Source organism: Coptis chinensis, chromosome 8 (assembly GCF_015680905.1).
Source record: "Coptis chinensis isolate HL-2020 chromosome 8, ASM1568090v1, whole genome shotgun sequence".
Classification (NCBI taxonomy): Eukaryota; Viridiplantae; Streptophyta; class Magnoliopsida; order Ranunculales; family Ranunculaceae; genus Coptis; species Coptis chinensis.
In genome coordinates this window covers 76168-95950 of record NC_141463.1, presented here as the reverse complement: position 1 = coordinate 95950, position 19783 = coordinate 76168, and the positions used below count along the sequence as shown (strand labels likewise).

At 36.7% G+C, this 19783-nt stretch overlaps 3 protein-coding genes across 6 annotated transcripts; all 3 read right to left on the bottom strand.

The window, feature by feature from the left end:
• Positions 1 to 684: 684 nt before the first annotated feature.
• GH9B1 (glycosyl hydrolase 9B1) lies at positions 685 to 5133 on the bottom strand. The gene is made up of 7 exons (XM_086577243.1): positions 4612 to 5133; positions 4110 to 4517; positions 3921 to 4013; positions 3573 to 3734; positions 1651 to 1762; positions 1374 to 1540; positions 685 to 1206 (listed from the first exon to the last, which is right to left on the bottom strand). Exons 1-7 carry the CDS (start codon positions 4804 to 4806, stop codon positions 874 to 876), a joined length of 1470 nt encoding a protein of 489 aa, XP_086433369.1. The 5' UTR covers positions 4807 to 5133; the 3' UTR covers positions 685 to 873.
• Positions 5134 to 5557: 424 nt separating this feature from the next.
• Positions 5558 to 12531, bottom strand: LOC147479085 (RNA-binding (RRM/RBD/RNP motifs) family protein). The gene is made up of 7 exons (XM_086577251.1): positions 12339 to 12531; positions 11260 to 11470; positions 9433 to 9576; positions 9276 to 9344; positions 8652 to 8842; positions 7899 to 7949; positions 5558 to 6027 (listed from the first exon to the last, which is right to left on the bottom strand). The coding sequence occupies exons 2-7, from the start codon at positions 11449 to 11451 to the stop codon at positions 5865 to 5867; spliced, it is 810 nt and encodes a 269-aa protein (XP_086433377.1). The 5' UTR covers positions 11452 to 11470; positions 12339 to 12531; the 3' UTR covers positions 5558 to 5864.
• A 1030-nt stretch (positions 12532 to 13561) lies between these two features.
• LOC147479084 (NAC domain-containing protein 83-like) lies at positions 13562 to 19210 on the bottom strand. Of its 4 annotated transcripts, XM_086577366.1 has the most exons (6): positions 19069 to 19118; positions 18822 to 18969; positions 18411 to 18623; positions 16612 to 16853; positions 14431 to 14543; positions 13562 to 13664 (listed from the first exon to the last, which is right to left on the bottom strand). In XM_086577366.1, exons 3-5 carry the CDS (start codon positions 18448 to 18450, stop codon positions 14496 to 14498), a joined length of 330 nt encoding a protein of 109 aa, XP_086433492.1. In that variant the 5' UTR covers positions 18451 to 18623; positions 18822 to 18969; positions 19069 to 19118; the 3' UTR covers positions 13562 to 13664; positions 14431 to 14495. The 4 variants fall into 4 exon arrangements, with proteins under 4 accessions (XP_086433492.1, XP_086433494.1, XP_086433490.1 ...); XM_086577368.1 differs by lacking the exon at positions 18822 to 18969 and having other exon boundaries at positions 19069 to 19210; XM_086577364.1 differs by lacking the exon at positions 18822 to 18969 and having other exon boundaries at positions 19010 to 19204.
• Positions 19211 to 19783: the final 573 nt, after the last annotated feature.

Below are 19783 nucleotides of genomic sequence, written 5' to 3'. Positions count from 1 at the left end.
TTCTAATAAGATGGAAACCTACACCTTCCTTCTATTGTTTGCGCCTAAAACACACTAACCCAGATAATACACTGATCATAATTTCCTGGTAAGTTGCGCTCCTTTGCACTAAAAAATGGCAAGCAGAGTTACTACCTAGTTCTTGATGTATGGTGCAAATATTTGTAAAAGCATTCAAATACTGAAAATTGTATCAGATTTTGGTTGTGAGATTAATTTTGATATACAAAGAGCTTTGAGGGGTAGAGTGATTATTTCAAAATCCACTCGAGAGTTGTAACTTGTAAGATAAATGCCAAATCAAATCTTTCAAACTTTGAATAGCAAGAAATGTTTGGATTGTATTTGGATACTGTTTGATCAAAATTTGGGTAGTAACATGAGAAGATCACCTAACAAAACCACCACATCCCTCGAAACCACCTTTTTACTTTCTACTTTTTCAAAATTTGCTTCTATATGGAACTAGTTTGCAAGTTCCGATGTATTAAGATACCTTAGCTAACTTGAAGTCTTGAAGTATCTTAGGCAAGACCGCAAGTATCTCTATTATCTCTATTCAATTTCTACTAGTCCAAATTTACACGATCTCGGTAAGAATTGCGGTAAGAGTTCTCATGCAAATCTTGAGTTGTTTAGTACAAGGCACCAAGCAATACTCAAATTGTAAAACATCATATAGAATGCTCTTGGAATATATTGCTTATATTATGTGATGTGGTAGACAACAACAGACAGTACATTTACTACTGCAGATTTTCTATCTTCATTGATTACAACTACAATATTCCTAGTACGATAATAACAAGCATGGTGAGTGCCTGAGTGCTAACTCTTGTGCACCACTCAATTGCTTTTACAGTTGGTTATGATTTATGAAGCAGGATGGACTGAGAAGTACCCCAGAAGACCCACCAATGGCGCATTTATGTACGTAGTGGGCTCAGACTGCTGAAAAGTAGGCCTCGAGTCTGGGAAGGCATCTGAAGTATTAGTAGGTCCACCAACAACAGCTCCAACAAGAAGATTAGGATTTGGGTTTGGGCTGAGATAGTAACGAGATCCAGCTTTGCAAGCGATTCGGTCTGGATGGATCCTTACTGAAGGAAGTGAACTCCCCCTGTGGTGTATGCGTAATGGGTATCGTGCACCATATCCCACCATATAAGACATCTGCAATGGATTATCCCCAAGAATGTAGTCCACCTGGTGCGCACAACAAGTGTAACAATCACTTCTCTTTTAGTGTAGGGTAACAAAAAGTCCAGAAATTGATATCATAGCGTAGTCCTCTCAACGTGTGTTTGTTCACATTGTCTAGAATGGATCGAAACTTAGTGGAATTACAGTGGGACTGTGGGCTTTTTTCATACCTGACGTTTAGCCAAGCGCTTGAGCTGAGATGATGTGACAGATCTACCCCCACCACATGGCACTGCCTTGTTGGCATGACTTAGATAATTAGAGTATGCCAGTAGCAGGAACGAAAGGGAGGTCACATGCTGCATGTTACTTCCTCCAGCTTTGAAAATGAGTCCGCCTTTTCCCCCGGAAAAGATAGAGAAAATGGTAAGGTTGTCATGCAAAGAACGGATAAAAGTTGATGAGAAATAAATGAGCTAAAGTCAGTTAGATAAGAATCATTTGTACCTGGAGAATATTGAATTTGAGGATGAGATGTTCCTGGGAGGATAGAACAAATAAAGCTATCTGCATTTTGCTTGAATTTTTTTAGATAATCTGCCTTTCCCATCAATACTTCCTGTAGGACAGATCGAAGCATTTTCAGATATGATCATACCTATGATTTCAGCAACTAATGACCACGTCGAACGGAAACACACAAACCAAGTCAATAGGATTCAAAGATATAATTTTCTTGACACACACATTTTTCTCAGGTGTATTTGTTTTTGTTGTTATCTTTTTCCTTTAAAAGTTTCCGTTGGAGAAATTTTAAGAGAACTCATTTACATACATACGTACACTGAGCCACTGATACACCACGTACTACACCACGTACTACACCACTAGCCAAAAGACTGATTTCAGTTTTCTTAATTTAAACTCTAATTTAAAACCAAAAACTCATTTTAAGTAGTGTGTAGCATGCAGCTCGATCACAACTCACAACTGAAATACTACAGCTATACATTGCAGCGTGTTTTAGTCTTTTAAACACACGGAGTGTGTGTTCAAAGGTGCACAATATAATAAAGTAAAAAAACTGACTTGGTCTCTGTAGTCTGTACTCGTTGTTTTGTCTAAGTACTTTTGTCATATTGTCGCCTTGTAGATTGTTACAGGTACTGTATAACCAACTGAACTAGGGACACAAGTACGGATAATCTAAATTTATTTATCCGAATGATTTGGAGTTTGAAATTTGAGCAAACAACAAAAGAGGAATCCAATGGACTGGTGGTGGTGATCACATGCTGCAATCTGTATAGCACCTTAACCGTAGGCAACTCGTGTCTTCTTGTGAATAGAATCAATAGATAGAAAGTTCATTTGATTGATTACATGAGTCTCTATACCTCGTGAGGAGACCATGTGATTGGAAGAAATCACTGAAAAGTCGAAGAATGGCCAAAATGGAACTAGTTGTCCTATAGCCTATACTCCTATCTGCCTTGTTTCACATGCAGATTCCCCACCTCTTTTGGACCTACCAGTTTGAGACTTTGAGCAGGTGTATCAAAAGTAAAAAAAGTCATTATTTCACATTTTCACATGTCCATTTTCCATCAACTAAGAACTTGCACTAATTGCCATTGGGTTCCTACTTAATTTCAAGTGCAACAGAAGATCAAGATTGTAGCCTCTATCATATCCTATTTGGCTATTTCTTAAACTTTTGAGTGTAAGAGCACAGTATAAAAAACAAAAATTTAGCTTCTATCACTCTAAAAGACTGAACATATACAAACACAATAGCGAGAATTAGACTTCAAGAGACTAACGAAATAAATTAGTCGAGGGACTTTGCCACATAAGATTAGTGTCAGAAATTGATTTCAATGTCTAATGATAAAAAAGGCTCCCCCACTTTTTCCAAAAATGCATGCACTCTTCAGTGTTATTGACCATCTATTGTGCTCCCTCTCTCACCTCCTGGGTAACTGGGGAGGAAAATATGGTAAAAGTAAACATTTTGTGTATATAAACTGAATATGATGTACTGATGTACTTCTAATTCCAATGTATGTAGAATAAAATGATCAGTTTTTATTATGGGGCCTAACTTCTCCGTATGAGACTGTTAAATTTTAACCTTTTCTCTACTTTTTCACTACAAAACAGCTCAAAATCATTCTGTGAAAGCAGTTTTATTTTCCTGACCATCAGAGCAGTAATACGTACTATGAGACCGTTGATAAAGACCATAGCAAAGGTGCTTTTGTCAAAGTAACGGTCAGAAATGTCTCCAGTCCCAAAAAGGGACAGAAACAACAGAGTAACAGAGTAAGCACAAACCAATAATCCCAAACCATATATTCTCTTTACAGTCGGTAAACTTAGATTGGGTATCACATGAAATGTACTTGAACAAAATTAAATCATGTTACCTTGGAAATGAGAACGTTAATACCAGCATGCTTGTTATCCCAACCAAATTCATTAATGGTATCCCAAGCACCCAACACATTTTCGTTTCTCACAATGTACTCCCTATATTCCCGCCTCCTTGACGCTTTATGCAACCATGCTGCTCCCCAAAGTAACTCATCCTGCATACATTCATCAAATTATTACATTTTTCTCTAATTGAAATGCATAGATTCTAGGCATGTAACATCATCATCATTACACACCATGAGTCAAAGTGCACTAAATTATGAAATATCAAGTACCAAAACAACAAGTCAACGGAAATTAATTCAACATTCTACATTTAGCTAATCAACTTATCACACCTGATAACCATTGAAGTCACAATAGAATGGGCAAACTGCAGATCTCAGACTACTACTGTAAGCACCACGATACTTGTCAGCAAACTCAAATACCTACACACAAAGACAATTGACAACTTCTCATGAGATATTGCTTTAATAAAGAGAGAATGTATGTGAATTGTGAAAGCAGAGAAAACAGTAACGTACTCTAACGGCCCTATCAAGGAGGAGAGAAGAGTAATGGGGGTCACGTGATCTGAACACAATAGAAGCAGCAGCTAAAGCTGCAGCAGTCTCACCGGCCACGTCGGAACCAGGGTGGACCCTATCAACTTTATAGACCGTTCTCAATGTGTCCATGTCTTCTGGCCTTTCCCAACAGTTATGATCTGAAAATGCATCTCCCACCTGAACATAAACTGTTTCTGGTACCGCCGTTACTTTTAATAGATAATCAGTTGCCCACTTAACAGCACCAACGGCATTTTTCAACTCTCCACCCATAGTTTTCCCAAAATCAATAATGCTCCATGATAACATTGTTGTTGTAAATGCCATTGGGAAGCCAAACTTCACATTGTCCCCAGCATCATAATACCCTCCTGTTAAATCCACCTGTAAAAAACATGGCCAAACTACTACTTATTAGTTACTTACTACTGGTACAGAGTACAGACACAGGATCAAAACTGTGAGAAATGTAGTTTACCCCAGCAGTGGAAAAGCCATCTTTTAGTGCGGAGTCACAACGCCATTTGAGGCGTTGGTTTGGAGGGAGTTTACCGGAACGTTGGCCTTCGAAGAAGAGTATGCTTTTCTGCAATGCATCTTCATAGTTGTGGGCATGGACTGAGGATACTAAGAAGAGAAGAAACAAGAAGAAGAAGTGGGCATTGCGCGCCATTTTTTGGTGGGAGAGAAATGGCCTAGCTCTGGGTGAAGTGGTTAGAGACCAAAGGCGTACTTATAATGGTTGTTAAATATGAAAAGTGAACATTGGATTCTCTAGTTACAGGGTCCAATTGGACTGTTACACGTGTACAAAGAAGGCCAAGCATGCTTGACCGGTTTAGAAAGATGAACCGGATTTTGGGGTATGTGACCGTTGGGAGTAGTAGTTGTGTGTTCGGTTTTCTACGGTGGTACGGAGTGAGTTATGGCAGTGGGTGGTCAAAGACTCTCTTTACATGCTGTTATTTTTGATTCACATTGCTCATGGCCTTACTTCCTTACAAGTAAGATCAACATCACATCACCGCATGCAAATATGGCAGGAATTAATAAAGTGAATGAAACAATTTATGGTGTTGCGGTGCTTTATTTGGCAAGCAATTATAAACTTTCCAAAATGCATATCTTATGAGGGAAAATAAATAAAATTAACAGAATTTTGTCATTGACGACCATGAATGCTTATGTTTCACAGATCAGATGGGGGGGGAGGGATATGAATGGCAGTATTTACTTGCAAGTGAGTTTGAAGAAGTAGGACATGTCATCCCTGGTGTTTAGAATGCATTTTCATCTCCTTTGTTGGAAAGCCAATCCTGTTTGTCACATAAAAAAAACAAAATTTCCTCTACTCTCACGAATGACTAAACACTGCATAAATGAATCTCAGCAGCATCAGGCACCAGCAGTTGAATCGGGAGATGGGGATTAATTCATTCCGATTATGCCTTATAGCTTCACAAACGGTGACTGCCCAAATTGCAATATATTGCATCCAGATATGACAGCAAAGAATAATGGATGAAAACACGCTTTTGAAATCAATGATGCTACGATAACACACAGATAGCATTGTCAATCTAAACTTCAGAAAACAGATAAACCATCTGCATCAAGGAGCTAATTTGGAGCTGAGTTTACTACCCAAGAAAAATTGACGAAGATTCTAAGATATTTGCAACACTGTTCCAACGCCACTTTTGATCAGCTCATTCTCCATATACCAACACATTAGGATATATTCATGGCCTCAGCGTGATAGTTATCCAGTTCCTTGTTCAGCTCATCTGCAGATTTTTCTATGGGTTCCTTCTTCCCATGACCGCGGTGGCCCCGAAATCCACCACGTCCACGCCCACGCCCACGTCCACGCTGGAAACCACCACGCATCCCCCTAAAAAAATGATAAATCAGTCTGTCAGTTTGAAAACTAAGCAGGCAAAGAAAAGCATCCATAACATAAACAAACAAAGATCCCTCAAGTTAATACCTACCAACTCCAAATATTTTCCACACAACCTCAAGAGGGGTTCTCGTTATAAAAAATAGATTGTTGTGCTTTAGTCTTTCACAGTAGGATTCCTCCTGATCTAAGCAGGTAAGGTTGACATCATATAGTAATTTCATAACAGGTCGGTCACACAAAGTACATTCGTTCATTTGAATCTTGTGCCTTGAAAGCCCTTTCATGTTGGCTGAACCCAGTCCAACACTAGCACAGTTTGGCCACGGTAAGTGTTAGCACTCTTTCAGTAGAGCTTAGGTTGAACTATTTAATAAATAACTAGTCCCATAGCTCTAGCATGCTGTGGGGTTCCTACTGGTTTACATATAAGTTACATTGACACAGATTCAAAGTGTTTGAACAAAGTGTCTGAACAAAGCGAACTACCAAAAATTGAGGTATATCCCAAACAATATCTGTGTCCTGTCCAACACATATAATTTATAATATATATGGTGTCCATGTAACATAGGTTTACATTTGTCTGGTTTCACATTCGAGTTATAGGTGTAATATGTATGATACAATGAATAAGTTGGGCTACTTCAGTTGACAAATGGACTCAATGAAAGTTACTGTTTAAAATAATTTCAGAAGCTAATACATTTTTTTTGGTGTATCAGAGCATCATTAGGAGAGCTACCAAAAAAACACCAAAATTTTGAACCAAAAAAACACCAAACCAAAAAAACACCAAGCAACTTTAGGAGCAACATCAAATTTTCACCAAGCAACTACGCGGTTTTGGCAAAACCGCGCCATATAGCCCACGCAGTTTTCCCAAAACCGCGCCACTAAAGCCCAACTGACAGGCCCAAGCCTACACGGTTTTGAGAAAACTGCGTCATGTATCGCACATAAACTTTTTTCTTTTTTTTCTTTCCCAATCTCTGGCGTGAAAACCGCGCCATATAAGCCCAATTAGAAGCCCAAGCCCACGCGGTGTTGGGAAAACCGCGTGAGTGATTTGATACAACATCAAACCTGGAACCAAATATTGGCCGATTTAGTGTTTGGTTTGGTGTTTTTTTGGTGTTTTCATCAACATGTAGCTCTCCTGAAGTTGAAAAAACACCAAATTGTTGGTGTTAGGTTGATATCACTCCTAAAGATGCTCTCAGAAGCTAACATAAAATCAAATGTTAGCGCGATTACATAAACCTATGCTAGTAACCTCAATTAGAAAAACACAGCACATAAAAGTAACCCCATCCAATAAAACGTACCTACAACTCGACAGCTCCTATTCGACTCCAGGTTCATTCAAGTATTCAACATTGTCGAACTATTGGAAGCAAATTAAACATAGTTGTCCCTAATAACTAACCCTGACTCCAATGGAATAACCTCAGTCAAACAATCATATGCACTGCACTTCACTACACGTTTCTTACTCAACATGGCTCTGCAGACAACACTTCACTCAGCTTTAAGTGCCTCCTACTAAAAGCTATGGCATTTAAAAATATATATAATTAACTAGAAGTTTGTCTTTGCCACATGCACAGCATCTCACTATATTAACTTAAGTATATATTACAAGAAAGACTATACTAATACGACATGTCGATATCCTCACTGTGTCCTCAGAACAGATAACCCATATAAAAGTGACACACTATAAATGTTCATATAGTGAAGGACAACAACAATATTTTTGACTGGTGCCGAAGTTCAAGAGTTAAAGAAGGTACCAATAGTATAATGGTGAAAACAGTATAATGATGAAACTCAATTTTCAATCATATGAAATAACTTACCTAGAACCACGATTGACTGGTGCTGACGTTCTTGCTCGACCTGATCCTGGCCTGCATAAATTCACAAATCAAGCAAAGGATCCAGTTAGTAACAACTAACAACTATATGCCAAGATTTTCTTCAAGCTGATAATTTTCGTTTGGTTCCTTTTCTTTTATATAATTTGCACTGACATCTTAAAACTTAGGACAGTAACCAGAGAGCTTGTCAGGATGCACAACCATAGGATAGCATATTTGATTAATATAAATTATTGGATACATCAAAATAGATATAGAAATAAATATTTTTATTTGCAACAAAATATTCTACAAACAAAAATCTGGTACCCTGTTCCCATGTTAGCAATTTCTTTGTCAAAAACTAGGGACAGCAAAAATCCAGGTTATTTTGCTAAGACTATGTTAAATACCCAGTAATTTACAATTGTTGCAATAACAAGCTTCTTCAGTGTATCATACATTGGCTGTATTTAACATTTGCTTAAGCTTCCTCTAACAGTAATCTTAGAATTCGAAGACTTAGATTTCATATTATACTATTTTTACCCAAGTTTGTACTAATCCTCTAAATACTAAATTACTGTCTACAAAGACGATATTTTATAGCCCTCTTTTGGCTCCATTATCAGTCAACAATAAGCACTTCCTTAACTACCTATACAATCTTGGTAAAGAGATACATAGCAAAATTTACATGCAGATACCACTAAAAACAAAAACAACGGTAGAGGGTAGAAAGACTTCACTTACGGCATGAAAACTGTCCTCATTCCTCTTCCATTTGCTCCTCCAACCACGTTCACACGTGCCGAAACAGGTGTTGCTACGCTAGTACCAATAATTTCTATATTCATAGGCTTCCCATCCAGTTGGACATTATTATATCGCTTCATAGCTGCTAAAGCATCAGCTCTTCTGGTAAAAATTACCTCAGCTGAACCCTGAAAAACAAGGATCGTGCAAATATTCAAAAAAAGATAAAACAAATAAAATCAAAATGTATTGAGAAAAAAGCTAAAACTACCAGGAAATGAAACAAGCAGTCAGATTATTACATGAACTTTATTGCTGGAAAAATAACAAAGTGGAAGGTTGAAAGACTTGAAACATATTTGTTAGCTCAGGTAAATTAAGATAAAAACACAAAGATCCTAGACCAAATAATGCATTATACACAATATAACAGAACAGTGCAACTAAGACTCGATACCAACATAACATTCTTTTACAATTAACATTTTGATCTGTAGGACAGTAAAATGCTTTGATTTTATTGAAAAAGTAAAATATTTCAACAAATAATTAAACAAACATACAAGAGAGGTCATACACAAAGATTAAAAATGGATTTACATCAGAGCATCAAGTACTTACACTTGAACGGCCATTTCTGTCATAGTGAACTGTGTAGCGCTTAAGCTCTCCAATCAGAGAAAAGAGTTCCTAATGGCATGAAAAGTATCACGCTTGTTAATATAAAAATGTAAAATAAAGAATGAACTAAACTGGGAAAGTATGGGTACTAGTGCACCTTGATATCTTCATTTGTGACTCCAGAATGCAAGTTAGAAACATATAACTTCGCGCCAGTTTCAGTACCAGAATACCCAGCAGCAATCAAGCTATCTTCAAGCAAACCTCGCTGCCATGGAACAGTTTTGTTCCTGCTGAAAGTCTGCTTAACATACCCAAATAACAATCAGATTTTAAAGGTAGAATGTTGTCACATTATCATTGTAGGAAAAGCCATATGTATATGTCCAAACAGTAAAATCATAGAAACTTGCTTGTTGCTCTTCATCCTAGAAAATATGAAAAGGAATCGACAGATTGAACTTCTCTCACAATTCCAAAACAATGAAAACTAAAGGGACTAACACGCAGCTCCTATTACAATTTTTAAAACCACCAAAAAAAATATAGTGAAGGGAAGATTAAGAGACCAGAATACGACATACACAAATACACCACAGATATTAGACTTTTCTCCAGCATAGTGAAGTGAGCTAAGGCAATTGCCTGAGGCGAGAGGTTAGACCATAGTGTGTAACAGCAAGGGAAAGCACCTTCACTAAGGTGAGCCTAGGCAAGCAATTTAGGTTCGCCAGAGCCAAGAAATGACACGAGCAATGGTTATTTTAGCGCATTAAATTTATTATTTAGGGCTATTTTTTTCCTTTTTGATATGTTTTGCATGGTGAAACCCATAGACACAAACCAACAATTTTTTTTTTTTTTTTTTGATCGGTAAAGTATAACTTTATTAATATAATTAAAGATAGGTACATAAGGATGAGATATCCTCCATTACATGCATATAGAAAAAGAAAAGAAAAGAAAAGAAAACCCATAAAGTCAACAAATTCTTCTAGTTTTTTATTTTGGTCTTTTACCAAGTAACATTGACACGAATAAGGGTGTTAATATCCAACACAGATAGAAGTGTCTGACACTGGAAATATAAAAAACTGGGGTATATCACATACAATGTGTTTGGGTCATGTCCGACACGCACGTGTGAACGCGTAACCGTCGTAGATTACACGAACACGTACCGTCACACATTATTTTTAAGATATGGTGTGTCCATGTGATATAGTTCTTTTCTTATTCTTCGTGTTCCTACCTTTTCTATTTTTGTCCTTAGATTGCCAAGGAAAACAATAAGTTCTGTTAATATATAGTTTAATACTGAGTGACTGGTATGTAGATCACTTTAATAATTGATCAAGTCCCTCCCTTCTAGTCAGACATCCTTTGTTATACCAAAGATGATTTTAGTACATTGTTATCAATTATTGACCCTACCTTCAATCGGAAGTGCACCCTCTCCTCTCGCCACAAGCAATATAGGCCTTTGGCTCCTTAGGTTCACATTCACCCTAACAACCTTGCTTCTCTCACAACTCAGAATTTTATTTAAGACAAAATAGTAGAGAGGAAGAGAACACCACCAATTAGACCAGAAGCTGGCGTTAAGCAGTGCCACTAGTGAAAGTTCCAGCTACCGTACTGAACCAGGGAAGCTCCTCTGATGGAAACTCCATGAATCAGCATAAGAAATGATCAGCACGCACTGACCAAGTCCACATGTATAAAGAAAACAACTACTCCCATGATTAAAGAACCCACTAATTAAGGCCTATCTGTGAATACCGAAATGTAAACAGGGCAATTACTAATTGATGGGAACTTCAGTTTAAGCTTCTCTATAAAAAGAGTACTAGCTCATTGATGGGAACTTCAGTTTGAGCTTCTCCATGCAAAAGTCAAATCCTCTCCACTGTGATTCCAGTATGTAAAGAAGAGAAGATGCTTGGATATATAGCAAAAAACAACAGTGTTGTTTGGAGCTTGCCTTGGCAATGGTATGAGCAGATGGCCGAGCATTTACTCTAAGATTCCCTTTAGGTCCAGCACTTCTAAAGTTCGAAACCCCTCCTCGCCCTCGCCCTCGCCTTTGCCCTTGCCCTTGCCGGGTCCCTCCACGTCCTCGTCCCTTGTCACTTTTTATAATATCATCAAGCGGCATGTCCAAGGGGTTTGCCATTTATTGAAGAAGATGCAAACTGCATTAAGAAAACAAACACAATGAAATACGAATAACTTCACAGGGCATCTCATACTTATCTCCAAAAAATAACACTAAGAGACTTAACAAGTAGCAGTAATGGAAACATAATTTGCCCTTGTGCATACACATGTACACCACGTGTTAAAACCCAAACGACATTTAAAGCGGTACTTTAAGTTCTAAGTCAATGATTGGCTCTCGCGGGTCAAATAAAACTTGATATGCTTATGCTGAATATTAGCTTTATAATGCTCTTATTAATTATTGAGCATGTCTTCAGTGCGCAGGTCGTATGGTGCGCAGGTAATATGGGCCTTTGGATCAATCTTTTGCCATTAAATACACACGCACCCCTTGGTATGAGTGGCCGAGATGTAATGGCGCACCATAGATTTAGCCTTAATTATTACCACAAAAATCATTCAAAATTCAGTTTACAACCAGCTTTTATCACAGTCGGAATCTATCATATAATAGTACGGATTTTACAAGCAGCATGTAATCATCCCGCTACTTTTCACTCAAAAGTCAAACATTGGCTACAAAAGTAATTCAACTAGCGTCCCAAACAGCAATTAGCAACTACTATTCACCCCCAAAAAAAACAATACACCTGGTAACTAACATGAAACCGGTATAAAAATATTAACTTTGATTATTTCTTTTCTTTCAATCAAAAGTAAACTACCACTTGGTTTCTTCAAAGCAATTCTTGGTAATAAACATAAATTAGCAAGTTATTGAATAAAGTTGCATTCTTTAGAATCTATTTCACCCTAAACTCAATGTAATAATCGAAACCCTAATTTGACAAATCTAATAATAATTGATTTCGAGAAAAGAGGAAAGAGAATAAAAGTTACCTGATTAATGAATGAAGAAGAGTGAAATCAGCTTCTTCCTTATTCTTCTTCTTGAATATGAAAAAAATTGAGAAGAGAGAGAGAGAGAGAGAGGGGTTTTTCTAGGTTTTTTTTTTGTGATTGTTATTTTTTGAGGAGTGGAGAGAAATAATTTTGACAATCTTGTTTTTTTGGGAATTAAGTCAATTAAGTTAAAGAAAAACGGTTATCCAATGGGCTTTTATTTGAATTTGGGCTTTTTTTATTCTTCAATGATAGGCCACATTCGAAAACTGATTCTTGCTCAGTATCCAGGCCCTTTCTTGTTCTGTTTTGAGGAGCATATTTTGGAGTGATATTGATGAAAACACTAAAAAACCAAACACTAAATTCGTTTCTAATAATTTTGGTGTTTTTTTCAACATGGGCTTTGAGAGCTAATTGGATTTATGATGAAAATTGGAAAATAAAAAACACAAAATCAAACACCAAATCGGCCAATATTTGGTTCCAGGTTTGATGTTGTATCAAATCACTCACGCGTTTTTCCAACACCGCGTGGGCTTGGGCTTTTAATTGGGTTTATATGGCGGTTTTTCACAAAATTAAGAAATGGAAAAAAAATAAAAAAGTTTTGTGTGTGATACATGGCGTGGCCGCGGTTTTGGAAAACGAAGCGGTGTTAGCTGGCACGGTTTTGGCAAAACCGCGTGGACTATATGGAACGGTTTTACCAAAACCGCGTAGTTGTTTGGTGAAATTTTGATGTTACTCCTAAAGTTACTTAGTGTTTTTTTGGTTTGGTATTTGATTTGGTTTAAAATTTTGGTAGCTCTCCTTTTAAAGACGCTCTAAACTTTTTGAAGTGTTCTAAAGCCGAAGTTACAAAAGCCCGGAACATCTTAGAAATGTTTACGGAAGAGACCTATTGATGTAACAATTATATTTGTTTCACTTTTGTTATGGGAAATGCTGCGAAAGTGCTTTTGTGGGTTACACACCCATCAGTCCAAAGATTTGGCAACAGATATTTACATTCAACAACTACTGTATCTGACAATACCCTTAGAAATAAGAAATATAGAAACATAAAATGAAAATATTAACAACCATCAAGAAAAGTTATTCCATCTTCGCTAGATTCAAAAGTGGGGTTTGATCCAGTGGTTCCCACATTCCTCAAAAAAGTCAAATTAGTTTTTATTTTTCATTTAACCAAACACAGCCAAAAAAATGAAAATATTAAAACATATATAAGTCTTGATAGTGTCTCCAAACATGAAAGCCTCCATTCAATGTTAGTCTCTACAAGCAATCAACCCAATCTGATCAACCTGCAATATCCAACTACATACATACGGACGATCACATATATTTCAGTACTTGAGCTTTAAACAAAATCATTAAGTGATGGATATCAAAAGATGAAGCTTATGACAGTAGATAAGAGAGTCGATATATAGAAAATTAAGGGATTTGGCCATTTGGGGTTATACCTACAATAAATGAACAGATTTTTCATAGCAAGACTACACATCAGCCCATCAGAAAAATTAATCGAAAAGGAAAATATCTGAAAGGGCAATAAAGATCTATTCATTGATACGAAAAAGAAAAAACGTGAACGGTGACGGTGACTGGATTTTTGATAATCACGAATTACGAAAATGATAATATCAACTCAGCATATGCAGGCACTTCATAAGCTTTCTCAACTTGCTAACTAGAAAAGATTCAAAAGGTCAGGACTGTAGGCATTGTAGGAAATAGCAGAGCTTGAAGGTCAGCATGGCTTCATTAGCATAGATGCAGGGTCGGAAAATGCATACATCATATGCAACTAGCATAGATTTACTGATATAACTCTATACATTGCTAATAATAATAATAATATACATTGCTGCATTACGCAAAACTAGCATATATTCAGATTCAGATTACAAACATTACATGCGACTAGCATAGATTTACTGATATCATTACCTAGAGAAAGATCATTTCGTCATGCATCCTAAGAAATAATAATTTGTTTATGTTACGGAATTAGATTACGGAGATGAAAGCCACCAATCTGATACAGAACATATGAAGCCAGTGCATGCAAGTGTTTTACCTGTTGTACACCAATGGTCTGCAACCAAGTATACCACCATGTAGCAAATGGACCCTATTTACAAATTACAACCACGGGCTGAGAGCTCTTTCTTCTTCGAAATAACCAGTTTCCTGCAATGTAAAGGTAAAGATAAATGGTGATAAAGGCTAAAGCCGTGAGTTTTCAATCATATGCAGCAAGGTTCGATAAATGATCAAGCGAATGCCACAGACCATAAAGATTACTCATAAATTCATAATAGAAACTTTGCAAAAGTATACTAGTAACAACACACTTATATCCAGTAAAAAGACCATAATACACATGCACATGCACCGAATATGTAGAAATGGAGAGATTTATGCAAAAATTGCAGCTTATTAGCAATAAAAGAGCTTTGTAGTGCAGTTCCTCAATAGCTCGGCCCCAACAATAAAGGCTCCGGGCACTTAGGCCTTGGTAGCTCCACCAACAAATGCTACTAGAGGTGGCTTGAGAACCAAGGTAATGCTTAACGTAAAAGCTTGACCAACATGATGAAAAATGGCTGAGCTGCATCTAATCCACATAATTGTAGCTCCAAAGGGGGAAGCATCCAATCAATCAAATATTAACCAAGGGGAAGAATCAAACACAATAGCTTCCAACACTCCCCCTTACTAGAAAACTTTCCCACACCATCAACTACCATCTCCAAGCTTCAAGCAACAACGAACAACGATAATTACAACGAACCACAAACTCTAGCATCCAACAACACACAAATAGCCTCAGGCATACTTGCCTCGGACACACAATGGGCCACTAGCATCACGTACTAGGGCAAACACAACAAGGCCGAAAACATCACGTACTACGGCACAAAAATGTTCCTCAATTTGAAGAACCACAAATGGTGCATAGAGAACGTCATGGATATGATGCTTGATAAGAAGATGTGCTGACATGGTAGAAGATTCAACTAATCATTAAGACAAATCACTTCAAATCAGTAGTATCAGGGTTGTGCTGTAGAAAATCAATCCTATATCCATACTAGGAATGCATCAGGGTTATGGTTATTCTCTCACTCTTCCTCATGAAAAAAACAACACAAATAACCAAGAACCAAAGTATTAACTCTAAAAGAACTTTTTCTCCCTCGAGACAGCCATTGACTTTTTCTATTTAGGACCAACACAATAATCCAACAATAAGCAAAAATCAACATGGGGGAATTTGACTTTCCTATTCTTTTTGTAAATCTTGAATATAAACTCTTTGAAAAAAAATAGCAAGCTCATAACCAATATAAATCTCTATTTTTTTTATTATTTAGTCGTTCCTCCTTTACTTAACAAATATTTACCACTACAATCAATCGAAATTAGATATTACACATACATACGTTTCTTCAAACTTCTATTTCCACACCAATTTCTCTGAATATATATTCAGAAACCGTTGCGGTTCAATATAGTACACAATTGTGCTACATTGTTTTAAAGAGCATAATAGTATAACATTGCAACTTTGAGTGCAAAAACCTGATAGGGTAAATGTATAGTAACAATTAGAAATTATGTTGATTTGTTGTCTATGCCCTTCTCTTAGCATTTTGTGAGTGGAGCCTAACGGTGCTTTTCATTGTATACACATTGTACAGAGTTGATTTGAGAGCCATTGCATTTTGCACGGTATTTTTTTTTTTTATCTTTGCGTTATATATTTTTACTTTTATTTGCCAAATCAATATTATCCATCTTTTGTTTCGGCTATTTCTTTTTTGTATTTCATTACTTGCTTAATTTTATATGAAATTACAAAGAACACCAACCAACATCATAAAAAAACTCCATCATTATTTCTTGGGTACCTTTATTTCTTTCTTGGGTCACGACCTTGTATTTGCACAGACAAAAATTACATTGAAATCTGAGCTAGAATCCTCAACAAATTGTTCCACCTAAATAACTGGGAAATAAAAACATATACATTATTTGTATAAATTAGTGTGTGGGCCTTATATTGAGCCACAATTCCTGCTTGCTACTCGACTTCAACTCTGCACAATACAAGATGCTCAATCTGGCACCATGAGAGAATAAGAAAATATAAAATTTTCTTCACTATCCAAAAAAAAAATCTGAACACAATATAGTATGAAATGCATCAATTACAAATATAACAAAAGAAACAAGTTGGCCAAGGAGTACATACATTGTTTGCTAGGTTGAAATCATCGCTGCTTAGACTATACTCTTGCATCCCGTAATCAGATTTTTGTCCGTTTTCCCAGAAAAAAACCAATATCTTCTTGTAGCCAATAATTTCATTGTTATGTACTATTTGCTTCTCTTCATCACAGGCCTTCCAAAAGCCTTTACTTGAAGAGCGAGTACTATTACTACGAATTTTAGTGAAAAAGAATGCTTCCTTCCTCGTGCCATGCACAAATTCATCTGAAAAAAGATATTATCAATAAGCCACAGAGTCAATTCATGTAAAAAGCATCACAGGGCCACTAAATACTAAAATGTTCATCTGAAAGTTAAATAGTTCAAAGTTCACCGGTTAGGAATTGCCAATTCATCTTACTATATATGCACAAACTAGATCATGCATATAATAATTCTCTTGTTTTTACATTCACTTTTTTTTTTTTTAAACTTTCTGATACTATTGAATCAATAATATTGGCACCAACTGATATATCAATTATGTACACGTACAAAGTGCAGATGGTTACGTCCGGCATCAAACATTGTGAAGATCAATACCGATGGGGCTTCTATAGGTAACCCAGGCCAAGCAGGCGTGGGAGCTGCTTTCAAGGGATTGTAAGAGCATCTGTAGGTGGTGGTAGCATACTCTTCAAATTTGAAGAATGCGACCATAGAATCTGGTAGTAAATTTCGACTAACTCTAGGTGGTCGCAAATTCGTGGTCGCAAAATTCATTGGAGATGACCCTCGCATGACATTAAATCTTGCTGGGCCCGATCACCGCCGCGCGACGACATTACCACCGTAAGCCCCAAGTTCAAAAACTCACGCGACATTTCCACTGTCGCACCAAATTGAAAAAGTAAAAAAAAATAACTTGTGTGACATTAGTAGTGGCGCCGATTACAAGATTTCACCGGGCGTCGGGCCGGGTCAAAGTCAAAAAAAAAATTTGGGGCGACATTAAAATCGGGCGTAGCGACATTTCTTATTGTCGCCTCAAGATCCGTGATCCAAACCTCCAGATTTGCGAACAAGAATGCGAACAAACAGGTTATGCGACCATGAATGAGACCACCTAGAGATGGAATTCCGAGAAATTCTGAATTTTTTCTTCAAATATGAAGAATTTGACAGGTTATACTACCACCTAGAGATGCTCTAATGATGCTTTCCTTTTTCCTTATATACGGTTTATAGCCGGAAAATTGTTGTCAATACCAATTATGTAGCTTAATGCGTGACAATAATTGACTTATATTTATAACGGGGGTTCTCATTTGTAAACCAATCGTTAATAATACAAGTGTGCCGTGTTTACATCCTATTAAAACTGAAATTCCTCTCCATATTAAAAAGGAAAATTCAAACACTTTTATTTAAAACGGAAATATTTTTTCTAATTAAAATTGGAATCCTTCTCCAACTAAAACGGTCTTTTCCCCAATTAAAAACGGGGTTTTAAAGCTCAATTAAAATAATTGTTATAAAATTAAAACGGGATATCAACTAAAACGGGTATTTTTTCCCCAATTCAAACGATTGAAATTTGCATATTCTTGCACAAGTTTCAAAAGAGCCTATGCGTATGCATACATGCTAGTATATTGTATAAAGTTTTAATACAAATTTTGGAGCTTACCTAGCCAACAAAAAACCACAACATATAGAAGAATTACAAAATTCATGTGACTTCTATGTGCATGTTTAACAATTACACCTACATCGAACATATAACTGCATGCTATACCAGAAAAAAAAAAAAAAAAAACAAAAAAATTTTGATTGACTTACCTATAGGAAGTTCATCTGGATTGTAACTATACACATCCATCTCGTTGATTATCTCACAAGAAGTATCTGAACCACAACTTTTTAGAGCAAGGTAGTGCCCCACTAATTCAGCTTCGGTCGGGCAAAAGCGAAATCCCCTTGGAATCACCCAGTCACACCCATTGGGACGTGGAATAGAATAATAACGATCTGGTCGTACATTCGAGATCGATGCTATGATGAAGACATGTTTAAGAAAGAAAGAAAAGAGCTAATGAGTGTTTAGATGGCTAAAGAAAGGTTTATATGACGAGCTAACCTATATCCTATTGTATATAGGACAATAGAAGGTTATATATGTTATATATTGAATGATAGTGTTGTGCTGTTATAATAGGTACCAAATTGCCAGTTTTTTCGAGTTTTTCTTACCCTAAACAATGAATGGCAGGTACCGACTAGCAAAGTCGGTAAAATTTTTGGGTGGTGATACCAGAGGTCTGGGGCGGGTGATGATACCAGAGGTCTGGGGCTCGAATCCCGCCAGCATCAAAGAGTTACTGATCTCATTTAAAACAGGCTTACCAAAAAAAAAAAAAAACAATGAATAAGAGTTTTACCTCGTCTAGACATGGTTTAAAGTTCCGTTGGTGATGGATTTCCAAAAAAAAAAAAATACCTCGATCTCAGATGATGTAGATCTGCGGCAGAGATATTTTCTTCAGCCTTGGTGTATATATGGAGATCCAATGGCTGTCTCGGTTGTCTCGGTGAGGGTGAATATTTATAGGTGAGGGTTGTGGGTCTTGGTGGGTGTCAAATTACTGATTGAGGTCGTATATTTTAGTTTATTTCCGTAATGAGTTGTTTCCGAGTTAGAATTAGAAAAGGACATGATAGGAATTAGAACGTACAGGTCGGCTTCTAATTCGTGTTGGAATCGAAAACTTTAAAGTGTTGGAAGTTCTAAGTCAACTTGGAATCAAAATGGGTCAAGCCCAGTATTGGGAGGTGCCACGCAGCTCCATTATATAGAAAGACAAACAGCTGACTGAGTAGGACTCTCTGTCACAGTGGCGGTTCCAATACCATATGCTTAGATACTTTTTTAGATTTTAAACAACACTATCAGTAGCACTAATTCAAGAGTGTAAATCTTGTGGTTTTGTTTCTAACCTATTTGATTTCTTTCATTATATATAGGTGGCTCTATGTAGGGTAATCTTCGAAGATCCCACATAGTGAGTCAGGTATAATTTAAATAATAATTAACAGAAAATCGAGAACTGAATAATTTTTGATGATCTCATATAGTAAACGATAAACTAAACTCAAAAAAAAGATAATTTATTTTATGTTATACGTGTGTTTGCAATTATAAAAACCCGGGAAAT